This window comes from Zeus faber (genome assembly GCF_960531495.2).
Source record: "Zeus faber genome assembly, chromosome: 22".
Taxonomy (NCBI): Eukaryota; Metazoa; Chordata; class Actinopteri; order Zeiformes; family Zeidae; genus Zeus; species Zeus faber.
In genome coordinates this window covers 11,508,029-11,521,939 of record NC_137209.1, presented here as the reverse complement: position 1 = coordinate 11,521,939, position 13,911 = coordinate 11,508,029, and the positions used below count along the sequence as shown (strand labels likewise).

At 43.1% G+C, this 13,911-nt stretch overlaps 1 protein-coding gene across 1 annotated transcript; it reads left to right on the top strand.

Moving 5' to 3' along the window:
- Positions 1-581: 581 nt before the first annotated feature.
- On the top strand, positions 582-13,696 carry krcp (kelch repeat-containing protein). Its single transcript, XM_080023459.1, has 13 exons — positions 582-682; positions 827-988; positions 2,748-2,829; positions 3,051-3,110; positions 3,709-3,952; positions 9,401-9,499; positions 9,730-9,861; positions 10,294-10,481; positions 11,254-11,450; positions 11,562-11,656; positions 12,516-12,570; positions 12,958-13,055; positions 13,191-13,696. Exons 1-13 carry the CDS (start codon positions 621-623, stop codon positions 13,427-13,429), a joined length of 1,713 nt encoding a protein of 570 aa, XP_079879585.1. The 5' UTR covers positions 582-620; the 3' UTR covers positions 13,430-13,696.
- Positions 13,697-13,911: the final 215 nt, after the last annotated feature.

Sequence of the window (13,911 nt, the reverse complement as noted above, 5' to 3'; positions counted from 1 at the left end):
GGGTAAGATATCTGACGTCAGACCTAGGTGACGTCATACGCAGTTAATTGCGAATAAAGTTCCCTTGCCACGGGTTTTGGTTTTAAAACACGCCTGACTTCCCTTTGAAACACTCCATTGTGTTATCTTACGTCACAACAGTTCACGAGCTTGCCAAACGAACACACATCCGCCGCTGCCGTCCGTGCTTTCACTGTCGGAACGCGAAAGGAGACATTAGCTCGGAAGTGGAGACTGACGGACTTTCGCCAGAACGCAGCGCATGACGCGTCAGCCCGTTGCGCAGCCGCTCGTGCGTCCCCGATTGGCTACAGTGTTGCGGTGCGCTCGTTTCGCCCCTCTCCGTGTCCCGGTCCGAGGCACTGACCACTTCGATCCCCGAAGCCGCCCCCCCCGACGCGGCTCTCTGGTTTAGAACACGCGCCCCTCGTGTTCCGGCCCAGCGCGCGGTTTTGGAATTCGTGTCCGTCGCGGGCGGGAGATGAAATCCGGAGCGGTAGGAGGGTGACGTCGATCGATTTTGTTTGTTTTATTAACTTGTAGATCTATCGAAATAAAAAAATATCAGCGGCCGGACACCATTGCTGACAGCTTTACTCGCTGGCGGGGGTCAAAGTAAGATGGAGGGTTTTGGAGTGTATGCGGTTCTTGGCGCAGACAACCCGCCTCAAAGGCTGCTGTGGTAAGGCAGGAAAAGAAAAAGAAAGACGAGCGTTTGCAGTTTCTCGCCACACACGTTTTTGTTCTAAGATATTCCGGAGGGGGGGGGGAAATATTTCTTATATATAATATATAATTTTATTTTATTTTATTTTTTCCCCCCCAGTCCCGGCGGATCGTGTCGGACCTCTGTTGCAGTTCCACCCCGCGCCCGCCAGGTGGTGCTGTTCAGCGCCGGGCCCTGGGGGGCGAGGATCTGCGTCAGTGCAGAGCTCTATGACGTCGACAGGGTCCCCGTCGCCATAGGGAAGCTGACCCCGTATAACAAGTAAGGGTCAGGGTTAACGTGGAGTGATTGGCGAGGCGCCTTCATGTCAAAAAGGACAGCTCCGCTGGAACACCCGAGAGCCATGTGTCCGACAGGATCACGCGATGAAGCTCAAATTATTTCAATCGTGGTCATTAATGTGCAATATCAAAACAATATACAGTATCAAAAGGCAATATTACTTTTACAAAATGGATAGAGGAACTGCATAGATTTTTATAACTTTTCATACAATTATATCCATCGAGGAACTTAATACATTTTTATAACTTTTCATAAATTATATCCATAGAACAACTTAATAGATTTTTATAACTTTTCATACAATTATATCCATAGAGGAACTTCATAGATTTTTATAAGTTTTCATACAATTATATCCATAGAGGAACTTAATAGATTTTTATAAGTTTTCATACAATTATATCCATAGAGGAACTTCATAGATTTTTATAAGTTTTCATACAATTATATCCATAGAGGAACTTAATAGATTTTTATAAGTTTTCATACAATTATATCCATAGAGGAACTTCATAGATTTTTATAATTTTTCATACAATTATATCCATAGAGGAACTTTAACTGATTTTTATAACTTTTCATACAATTATATCCATAGAAGAACTTCATAGATTTTTATAACTTTTCATACAGTTATATCCATAGAGGAACTTAATAGATTTTTACAACTTTTCATAAAATTATATCCATAGAGGAACTTCATAGATTTTTACAACTTTTCATACAATTATATCCATAGAGGAACTTAATAGATTTTTATAACTTTTCATAAAATTATATCCATATCTTGTGCAGTAGACTGACCCATTTCTGTCGGAACTGCTACTATGTTCCAATATTTTAGTTTCCGTTTTAGCATTATTTTTCTTATTTTCATTTCATGTACATACACTGCGACCTCTTGCCCGTATTTGTAACACCGATTCTTACTTTTTTTTTTAATATATATTCGACTCTTATTTTATTAAAAAAAAAAAAAAAAAATTTCCTCCTTATATTTGCCTTGTTATTTTATCTTTTTATGCCCACACTACGTACTTGTTGCCTGTCATGCCCCACAAATTTGATTGTACCGAATGACCTTGTGTTGTACTGTACACTTCACCAATAAAACACTTTGAACTTTGAACTAACCGTTTATAATTGTTAGATTTAGATTGATAGACACTTCATTCAGGCCCGGAGGGAAATTGGCGTGTCACATCAGCATACATCAGAACAAACAGGCGATCACAGTGAAGTCATACAAATAAAAGCAGTAAATAGGAAAAAAATGTCTCTATACAAAACAGTTTGAAATATAAAAATAGCAATAGATAATAACCTATTATTCGATATTGAAATGTAAAGCAGGAAGTTGTGCATCATACATACATACATACATACATAAATAATACATACATTATACATAATTCTCTACAAGTACTATACAGTTTGTACACAGGTTTATGAGCGTGGATATGAAAAATATGCAGTAGTGCAAAAAGATGTATCAGATATTTCATTTTTATTTGTAACTCTCTTTTTAACTTAACTTTCATTGTTAAAATCTGTAGGGATTAATCCTGTTATCTTATCTTTATATTTATTTGTTTGTTTGTTTATCTATTTGTTTATTTTTAACCGTAGTGAGCTGTTTGAGTTTAATGTTTGTTTTTTTTCCCTGAGTTAAGTTATAATAATGGTTATTAAAATGGCAATTTCGCCGGAAAACCGTTTCCTCTGTCTTGTCCAGATGTCTGTGCTGGGAGCAGTGGGAGGAGGAGGCGTGGACAGACTGCCTCACGCTGACCGTCACCTTGTTGGGAGGCAACCTGGTAAAACATCAAACGCAGCCGGACATTCAGAACGGACTTAAGGGAAATCCGGGACGAGCGTATAATAATAACAGCAGCGGCGCATGTTTACCATATTTGGGCACATTTCTCTGAAGATGCTCTTCTTTCAAGGCTGTAATTGAGAAATATAATCTGTCGTTGAACTGATGGATGTGTAAGAAGCTTTATTTTTTATTTTTCTTGTGAATTCATTTTTCCAGGTGACAGCAGACTCGACAGACCCACAGTTCACCCTGGCCACGATGGAATACACTCCAGAGGTAATATATCAGCAACATAACAATATCGGTCGTGGAGATGAGGCTTGGATTGGTCTCATGCATGGATGTACCTTTACACCAATAAAGTTAAAAGATATAGAGGCGTTGCTGCTGTAACGCCTGATTTTCTTCTCCGGGGATTAATAAAGTGAGATCTTAAAAATGATTTGCCGTTGATTGTCCTTATTTATTTAATTATTATTTTTAACTTATTTTTAGGGAAATAATAAAAAAAATGTAAGATTACTCAGAAAAAAAAGTACGACTGTGTTTTTTTTAACAAATATTTGTTTATATAGTATTTTTAAATTACTCAGTGTCAGTGGATTAGTTAGATTAACTGAATTAATTACGTGAATTCAAGGGCAGTAATTCCAGACCAATAATTCAAGAATAATTGGGATCTTTCAAAGGCTAGACTGATGACCCAAATTTGTAATGCATATAGTATAATATTTACCTAATTTAATTGAATGCATTTTTCTTGTTTTTACAAATAAATGTTATTGTTATTATAATTATAGATAGCGTGCATTGTAAGCGTACAGTGTTATTTTTTTTTTTAAATGTTTTACGTTTTTGACTGTTTTGGGTGCAGTCGACCCCGCTCCAGAGCGTCAGGGCTCCGCCTGCAGCCCAGGAGGTCCACGCCAAACGGAAGAGGGGCCGAGCGGCGGGGCACGAGGATGAAGATGAGAAGGCGGCGACGAAGAGAGGGACGGAGGAGAACGTGTGTCCCAACGGAGGGTCCGAGAAGACGACCCCCGTGAGAAAGGTCAGGGGTCAGGGCAAGGCGGGCCAGAGGCTGTTTGCCGGCGGCGACGCCAGGACTAAGGAAGCAGGTGAGATATACTCGCCATATTTTGGCCAGTTTTGGAATAGATAAACTGTATACTGTATTTAAATGACCGCTCATAGTTTTTCCACCGTTTCCTTTTTTGTGATGCAAAATCGAAATACCCACCTCGGCGTCCAACTATGCATTAACTGGCTTTCGTGTTTTTAAGCCTGCAGATGTGTACTTGATTCACACCGAATGGGTATCTACATCCGACAGTCGGATCGTCTCGTAGTGGCCGTCGGATGAACTGCGTCCGCGTTTCACGAGTAGTTTGCTCCGCTGTACATTTATTATTTTCCATGGATGAGAGTTCAACATTTCCTTTACACCGAGTTTACAAAGTGAGAAAATAAATATAAAAAAATATATACCTAATTTATTGATATAAAAATTGATTTTTCAGGGTTCCTGCGAACTATCAAATTTGATTTGAGTCATTTCCAGGTCTGGATAAGCATGGGGGGGGGGGGAGTATGGGAAAAAATATTTGTGTTTCCAGATTATTGCCCATATAATATTTTCTAAAATATAAAAATTCAGAATTTATAAAAATAAATTGATCACACAAGCAGAGTGTTTTTCATGGAGTTTGGAGCGGGCAGCCAAAACGTTCCCCACTGCGTGAGAGTGCGCGGGCCAGAGCGAGCTTGGTGTCGTCGAAAAGCAAGGCAAGAAGTATGGCGTGCGTCCGAACGCATGCTCCTACACGGAGCTGCGTCCACGCCCGCGCGTCTAACGCCGGGGTCACACCGCCGGCGACAGGCCTTCCGTGCTTCTGGGGTCTGGCTGTTGTGGGCATTCGATTCATGGGGGTCGTGTGTGATCAAAAAAAAAAAAAAAAAATGAATGGTGGAGTTGTTTACTTACTTTTTTATTACTAATAAATTCCCTCTCGAAAAGAAAAAAAAAAACGTAAATCTTGCCATCTCATCAGTCCCTTAAAATAAAAAATGTCCTTTTTTTGGAGAAACATAAAATGACGTAAATTGATCGTTGGCTTTGGGGACGTTTTTTTGTTTTAATAAGCGCCACCAGCCGTTTAAACCACCAGGCGTTTATTAAACGCTTGGTGGCGTTTGAATATGATCTCCGCCCTGTGCTTCCTTGAAAGGATGGTAGATGGCTCATGGATAGATGATAGCTGGGTAATGGTAGATGGGTGATGATAGATGGGTAATGAATAGATGATAGATGGGTATTGGATAGATGGGTAATGGAAGGAGGAAAGATGGATAGATGGGTAATGGATAGATGATTGATTGGTAATGGATAAATTATAGATGATGGATGGGTAATGGATAGATGGTAGATGGGTAATGATAGATGGATCAGCACAGCTTGCTCCCGCCACAGCATGAAAATCCTACTCTGCAGGTTACTGCGTTGGCTTGATTAACCTAACATTGTACTCTCCACATTGTGGTCGTACAGTGACATAATCCTTAATAAAACAAATTAACAAATGAACTAAAATAAATAAAAATGACTGTGTGCCTTCCAAGATCAACAACACATACACATAACATCAATATCTACACAGTTCATCCAAAACTAGAATGCGTTACTCACAAGAGAAAATATGTGCCAATTATTCCCATGCTTTAAATGGCCACGAAGGGAAGAATTATTTTATAAATGGTCCTCTGCTGCCACCCTTAGGGATGTTACAGTAACAGCAGGCAAACTGACCTATCCCAGTCAACAAGATTCAAGAGGTTATTTCAAGTTCAAGTTCAAGTTCAAGAGATTATTTGTCACATATTTGTCACATACATACACATACGGAAGAAGAAAGAAGAAGAAGAAACAGTCTTTATTCATCACGCAACACACCACACTATAACACATGCTTGCACACACACACACACACATGCACATGCTTTGATGGTGGCCGGTGAAATGGATTCTCTGCTTTTGACCCATCCTGGCTTGTCCTTCCTCCGGGGGCACAGCCAGGAGCAGTGGGCAGCATACGTGGACGCGCCCGGGGACCAGGTGATAAGTGTCCATCGCTGGTCAGACGATGATGGGTGCATGTTTTTTGGTGGGGGTTCTTACTGACGTGAGGTGGAGGAAACCCCATGTGAGCACGGGGAGAACATGCAAACTCCACACAGAAAGGCTCCTATTTGGGAGATAGCCCCCCCGGAGCACGGTGCCAACAGCGCCCCAGGCGGGAATCGAACCCAGGACCTTCTTGCTGTGAGGCAAGGTCATACACGGTCATACATATATGCAGTGAAATGTCATAACACCCGGTGATTACGCACAAATGAACAGCCTTTACCTATTTAATGGCTGATATGACGACACTCTACTTCACATATTTGAACATCCAGTCATGAGTACGAATAAATAAATAAAATAACACCCAAGTGCATCAGATAAAATAAATATATTACATAGATGGATTTTATTTAGGCTACCCAAACAAACAGCAATGGAGATCAGCGCTTGATTAGTGTGGTCTGCCCTTCTTTACTGATTGGGACAGTTCACATTAATCGGCCGTGAAAACCACAGGACGGATATCAAATTCCGCTCTGCATTTTAATAAACGCCTGGTGGTGCTTATTACGGCGGCACTATGTAACTTTTGGTATTTGGGATTTGGCGCCCCTCCAGTTTTTTTGAGTGCAATTGCACGTTGACGTAAAGCACGGTCCGGTGTCCGAAAGATAATTTATTTTTCCAGACAAATTTGAACCTCATCGGTCACGTGTTAATAACAGTCTACGTTATTAAGTGTAATGTACACCTAGGTTACAGCACCCCTCGCACGGACCTCGCCGCTTCAGCGAGCACTCAGTCCCCGGCTCCCCACCCTAAACTGCGGGGAGCCAGGCCACTGGGATGGCCTCCTGTTACCGGTGTAGGTACCGGATGTGCTCGGCTCGGCAGATCAGCTCACACGTGCGAGTCAGAGGGTGAAAGAAACTCCATGCCGCAACGAAAGAGAGGGCCAGCGCGCCAGCTGTGGCTCGGGTGACGGGTGCACCGCTGGCCCATCTCATCGGGGAGGTGCAGCTGCTGCGTTTTGTATCATTTTGTATGAGGATTATTATTGGGGGGAACATATTTTTAAAATTATTTATTTATATTTATATATATATATCTATACATTTTACCAGGCCAAAAAAAAAGGTAATTACCGGAGCCAAACATCAAGGATGTGAGGTAGTGTCGTAACATGCTTTTCGCGCGTTTTCGTACCCGAGCACAGAAGTTACATCGTGCAAAAACAGGTGTTCGAGGGCGGAGGTGGGGAATGAAAGAAGTGTCATTCTCCATGTTACAGGTCAGTGCACCATCAAAATGATTTGGAAGCTGCTGTTTTGAGGCAAAAAAAAAAAAAAAAGCGCTTAAAACACCTGGTTCACCATTACAGTATACATCAAACGCTGGGGAAGTTGAGACGAATTGTGACCCTTGAGGCTTTCCGTAGCTGGCGCTCGGCGCCGCTCATTTGCACAAAGTTGAAACCTGCTCTCCTTGACTCGTCGGTGTGAAGCCGTTGGCTCGTCGTCTCTCTGCCCCCTGCAGGCGGAGGAAGTGGCTCCGTTTGAGATGCATTGCAGCGCATGTACTCCGGCAGTATGACTGTAACAACAGCCTGCAGAACAGCTCTGCCCCAAGGGCCTCATAGCTGCCGGATCAGGACACCCGCAACCAAATTAGTTTGAAAGTTATTAATATTAATATTTGGTGCAAATATTAAGCTTGTCTGAACATTTATGCGTTCTGTCCGGCGGGCTGGCTGGACAATCCCTGGTTGAACTTGTCTGGGTTTGCCGTATGAGCTACAATACCTAACTCCAGGCATCTGGCAATTATATTGCCGCATAACAGCATACATGTGACACACATGTTAACAGTTGGATTTTAAAACCATTAATTGATATAATAAACATCTCGCTATTTTTACTCAGATGTCAAATATGAAATACCGTATTTTCCGGACTATAGAGCGCACCTGTATATAAGCCGCATCCGCTCTATTTAAAAAAAAAAAAGAGATATACAAGCCGCACCGGGCTATAAGCCGCAGATATCTATGTTGAAAAATTAGATATTTACTGCATGTACAGAACGATTTTGAACTGTAAATGTACATGTATGTACCTGAACAGATTCTTTCCAAACAGTGCCTTTTAACACGGCAGCAACTTTGCTGATTAAAACGGAACAGAACCAAGAGAAAAAAAACGGCATTTATTTACCTTCATTTCTCCTGTGTTTGAAACCACAAGTCACTTTAATCATCTTCGCTGAAACCCATGAAGTCGTCTTCTTCAGTGTCGGAGTTGAACAGCCTCAGAAGCGCTTCGTCACATCTGTCTCCATCAGTCTCGCTCTCCGTGTCACTGTCATCCTCCGGTGGAGTTGACTCTGAAGGTGCGCCGCTCTCTTCGCGTAGCAGTCCAGCCTTTCGGAACCCGTTGGTGATGGTGGATTTTTTCACAGCACTCCACGCTGTTAGGGTCCACTGACAGACATCAGAAAAAGATGCTTTTCGCATGCGGCCAGTTTTTGTGAATGACTTCTCACCACTTGACATCCAAGCCTCCCACTCAACCCAGAGTGCAGCTTTAAATGCCCGATTCACACTGATGTCGATGGCCTTCAACTTAAAACTTGCATCATACGAACTTCTTCGTGTGGGTTCCATGATGAAGGGGCGAGGATTTAAAAAATAATTACCAGTTGGTAATTTATCGTCCGCGTTCTATCTGCTAAAGAAAAAGTAGCGTATTCTTCTTTGCATTGATTTTTCGTCCATCTTATTTTTGATTCTAATTCCGGTTAGAGCGCCCCTAGCGGTGGAAGAAAAATCCACAGAATAGCCGCACCTTTGTATAAGCCGCATGGTTCAAAACCTCGGAAAAAAGTAGCGGCTTATAGTCCGGAAAGTACGGTATTTATACATATAAATACGATGTCTGAAAAATCTACCGAGAAGTCTTGAAAAGTAATGGAATTTTGGAATGGAAAACGTGTAGGAACCCTGGATAAACATGGTGATAATACAGTATATATACAACTTATTAACTTAGTTTTAAGCACAATTCCAATAAAAAAAACAAAACGCACGTCCCTTCCGGTAGTACTGTCGGACCGAAACTCATCGCACCAGTCGGAAAAATATGAACTCGCCCCGGAGCCTCGGTCGGGCGCGGGATTCCGAGTCCGCGTCGCACCGATCCCAGCTCTTTGCGTGCGAGGTCGGTTTTGTTCTTGTCATATTCGGTGTGAAGCAGGCTCAGGAACGTGTGACGTGTGGTTTGGAGGATATGTGCAACAATAGATTTTCATAGTTGATGAAAGTGCTGTACTGTTATGGATTATTATTATTTTATTTTACTTTTGTGGAGTTCAGTGCTTTTATTATTTTTTATTTTTTGTATTATTATTATTATTATTTTTATTTTATTTTTCAAACATCCTACAGCCAACGGAGCAACACAGATGACGGGGATTGTGGAAAGAACACAGACGCCGACTGCAACCAGGCCGCGGGGCAGACAGCCCAAGACGCCCACACAGAACAGTGAGGGAATTTTGTTTAAAATAAGAAAAGAAATAAACAATAAAATAAATCTTTTTGCATGTGCATCTACTGTGCAGGTGTAGAATTTATTCGGGAAGAAACGCCACCTGCGATGGTGCGTTTCACCTTTCACGTCTCCCGACCACACCTTCTGAGTTCATCTTGGCCCGGGTTGTTGCGAGCTTCTCGTTTGATCACCTTATTGTATTTGACTTTATTTTTCCCCGCAGCCGTCCTGGTCAACCCGTCGGGACGCTGGGGTCACGTTCTCTGTCCCATCGAGGCCGAGACGGCGATTCTGATCGGCGGACAGGGAGCCCGCATGCAGTTCTGCAAAGACCCCATGTGGAAGCTCTGCACAGGTCAGCGACCGCCTCCTCAAAAACGATAAAAAACAACCACTCGGTTACTTTCAAATATAGTCATTGACCCCTTTTGCGCTGGAGTGCTTGAAAAGTCCTTGAGGGGGGGGGAACATGATTATTGAAAACCTGTGATATTACCCCTGGTTTTGTTATTTAAATCCTAGCGGAACAAGAGAAATTGCTTTTACGACGTGTCTGTCTGTCCCTCCGGCCGGCTCTCCGCTTTAAATCACTCCAGAGCAGGGAAGGATGCTGCGTTCATGGTGACTCGGGGAAAACTCGAATTCATGTCCGAAAACTATAATTTGTGTCAGTCCCCTCCCCGTCGGCCACCACCGGTCACCACGTATAGCAACTTCTGGCAGCTCTTTTTTTTTTTTTCCTCACCATACATGTGTTTGCACCCCTGCGTTTTTGTCCGTCCACCAGAGGACATGTCCTGGGTGGCGGCCGAGACCCTGGCGCAGGGTCCCACCCCGGAGGGCCGGATCGGCCACACAGCCATCTACGACCCGGACACCCAGCGCATCTACGTGTTCGGGGGCTCCAAGAACAAGAAGTGGTTCAACGACGTCCACATCCTGGACACGCGCAGCTGGAAATGGACCATGGTGGAGGTGGGTGGGTGGGTGGGTGTGGGCACTTTGGGTTTAATGGGCTCAATGTGACGACTTCACCTTCCTTTTTAAAGGGGGCCTAATATGAAAAAGTCACTATTTTGGTGCTTGTGCACATACAACTCAGTCAGTTTTTTTGTGAGCGGTCAATTTCAGAAAAAAAACAAAACGTGTGGAAACAACCCATTCACATTTGCAGCCCCGTCCTCCGTCAAGTGGAGCTTTGGTAGAATTAGAACCGCTCCCCATCTCAGTAACTCCTCTCATGCAGGGGCCAAACTTAAGCCATTTTGCCGCGCTAGGCAAACTGTCCCCGTTATGCAACTGTCCTTCCATAAGGAAACGAGTAAAACAAAATAACCTACATTTAAAATAAAAAACAGTGTTTTGGAGCACTGTGGGTACCTTACGTGAGGAGTACCTGTAATAAAAAAAAAATAATTCTGCTGTTTCCTTCTAACTAAAAAAAAAAAAAACAAGTATGTGGTAGATAGACTGCGACGCATGATCCGCTCTGCGTTTCCCCAAACAAAACCAATAAAGATGGTGTGTTTTTATTGTAGATGTATTTATTTTATTTTATATTATATTTCATTTATTTGAACTTGCCTTTTTAATTTACCAACCTTTTCCGCCTGATGCTATCAGACAGGTGAACAAAAAAAATAAAATAAATAAAAGTTCTTATTGTTGATCTTTGGTTTTTAAGGTTTATTAAGTCTATATCTATTTAGCTACGTGCCGTCCGTCCGTCCATCCCTCTGTCTTCAAGGCCCAGGGTAAGGTGCCCCCGCTCGCCTACCACAGCTGCAGTTTGTTCCGCGGGGAGCTGTTCGTGCTGGGCGGGGTGTTCCCTCGCCCCCACCCGGAGCCGGACGGCTGCAGCGACTCCCTGTACATCTTCGACCCCCACCTCTCCATTTGGTACCAGCCCATCGTCACGGGTGACAAGCCCTCCCCGCGCTCAGGGTAGGACGGGTGGCTCCTTCCTCCTTTCGAAAGTACTCGCTCGTTGTGCTGTCTTGGTCTCATTTTCTCGGTTCCTCTCTCTCTCTTTCTCTCTCTCTCTCTCTCTCCCAGTCACTCTGCGTGTGTGATGCAGGAGAATAAGATTTACGTCTTCGGGGGCTGGGACACTCCTGTCTGCTACAATGACATGTACATGTTGGATCTGGGTAAGAAAAACATGTCAACCTATCTTTTTTTTTTTTTCTCCTAATGTCTTTTATTTCCCAAAATGACAGCCAAAATGCCCACTGGCTCATTAGCTGGGTGCTGGAAGATTCACAGAAATATTGAATCCGTCCCCGTCTTTGGTCACGGTGACATGTTTATTTTTGTATAAATACATTTCTGTGTGTGTCTCGACGAGGTAGCACAACCGGAAGCTTCCATTATTAGCATCGATTTTTTTTTTTTTCTGCGCTTTTACTTTCCAAAATGGCAACCCAAAACGCTCGTTAGTGCATTGGCTCATTAGTTGGCTGCTGGAAATGTTAATTTTTGTGTTTTTGAAATCTGACATACATTTCTGTATGTTTCCATAATCCCCACCCCCCCCACCCCATTACACCACGCCTTTATTCTCCATTTTTTTATGCGCTTTTATATTTTATTTTCCAATGACAGCCAAAATGCTCATTAGCTCATTGGCCGGGCGCTGGAAACCTTAGCCCTATGCTCATATCGATTCACAAAATGATAGAATCCGGACCCCATAGGTCTTTGGTCACTCTCGCTGTCTTGAAGAGGTAGAACAACCAAAGCTTCCGTGATCATTTATTTTTCGTCACCGCGGTGTTTTTTTTTTTTTTTTTGTTTGTTTTCAAATACGACACCCATGATATGATTATTTTTAATGTGGAACCACCCCAAGTGCATCCTAAAACGAGTTCTGCCTTGGTATTTTTTTGTATTTTTAGAGCTTATAGAGCTTATTGTGCCTAATCACCGGGTGTCATTTCACTGCATATATGTATGACCGTATGTATGTGACAAATAATCTCTTGAACTTGAACTTCTTCAACGTCACAGGGCTGATGGAGTTTTCCGCCGTGCAAACAGTCGGAGAAGGTCCCTCACCTCGCAGGTACGCTCACACACACGAACTGACCTGGTCTATGACCAGCGTTAGAGCCGGGTGTTGGTACGTACGTATGGCTGTATCCCCGTACACGCCTGTGGAGTGAAGCGGCAAATGACGCGGCTGAATACCTCCGTTTCCATGATGGGTATCGTAGAGAGAGAGGGGGGAAAAAAAAAAAAAAGGCGTCGAATGAAGTGCTCTGTTGGTATCCGTATCACTTGAAGGGAACTGGTAATGGCGCCGGTACGGTCATTTTTTTTAAACAATACCCAACCCGAGTTAGGACTCCATTATTGTTCACGTTTTCAAATCTGTATTGTTTTTTTTGTTTTGTTTTTGTTTGTTTGTTTTAATCTTTTACTTTATTATTTTTTTTTTTTCTCTCTCCAGCTGGCACGGCAGCGCAGCGCTCTCCGACACAAAGTTCCTCGTCCACGGGGGCTACAACGGCAACGACGCCCTGAACGACACCTTCATCTTCGACACAGGTCGGAGGTCAAACGCACGCCTCGAAAGAGCGCAGATCGCGGGGTGTTGGGGTGTTTATTGTAGTCGTGGTGCTGGTTAAATGTCTCTGGAAATTATTCTGTTTTTATTTATCTATTTATTTTTGGCGGGTTCAGACACCAACAGCTGGACGGAGGTGACGCACCCTAACCTTTGCGTGCGCCGGGCCGGCCATTCCGTCGTCGCCGTGGAGACGGCCGAGCGCCGGCGCCGCGTGTCCTCGGGGGAGGGAGGCGCGCCTGGAGGGGCCTCCAGGAGCCTCCTGGTGTTCGGGGGCGGAGACAACGAGGGCAACTTCTTCTCTGACCTGATGGCGGTGGCTGTGGAGGAGCTGCTGGGTGGAATCAAAATTTAATTCAATGCCCTTTTTTTGTTTTGTTTTGGGTTTTTTTTTTTTCCTCCCTGTGAAGATATTCAGTGTTTGCCCCCCCGTTGTCCACATTCTACATTGTTTTTTCTTTTAAATGTATTCTATTTATTTTAATGATCTCGAGTAAGCAAAGCGTATATTTTGGTGAAAGTTTTAGATGCACGTTGCAAATTTCAACGACCATAAACTCCATTTAATAAATTGGAAGATGGAATAAACTCACTTGAATCCTTCTTTTACTTTTTTTTTTTTTTTTTTAACCACAATCCAAAATCTAACCCTGTACAAAAAATGACTGATCTTGCTCTATGATTACCGAAATATCTGTGTGCATTTTGAAACAGGTATGTATATATTTTCATGCTACGCAAGTCTTGTTTTCTCAGGTAAATGTTTTGAGTTTTATTCGGCTTTCCTGGTCATCAGAGAATCATGGCGGTTCAGGTGACGTAATCGCAAGTTGTTTG

What these genes read in the sequence shown, in the direction of transcription:
- krcp (XM_080023459.1), top strand. Translation starts at nt 621, where the DNA reads ATGGAGGGTTTTGGAGTGTATGCGGTTCTTGGCGCAGACAACCCGCCT. An exon ending in CGCCAGGACTAAGGAAGCAG is followed by an intron (nt 3,953 to 9,400) that starts GTGAGATATACT and finishes AACATCCTACAG; the next exon opens with CCAACGGAGCAACACAGATG. An exon ending in CACCTTCATCTTCGACACAG is followed by an intron (nt 13,056 to 13,190) that starts GTCGGAGGTCAA and finishes TGGCGGGTTCAG; the next exon opens with ACACCAACAGCTGGACGGAG.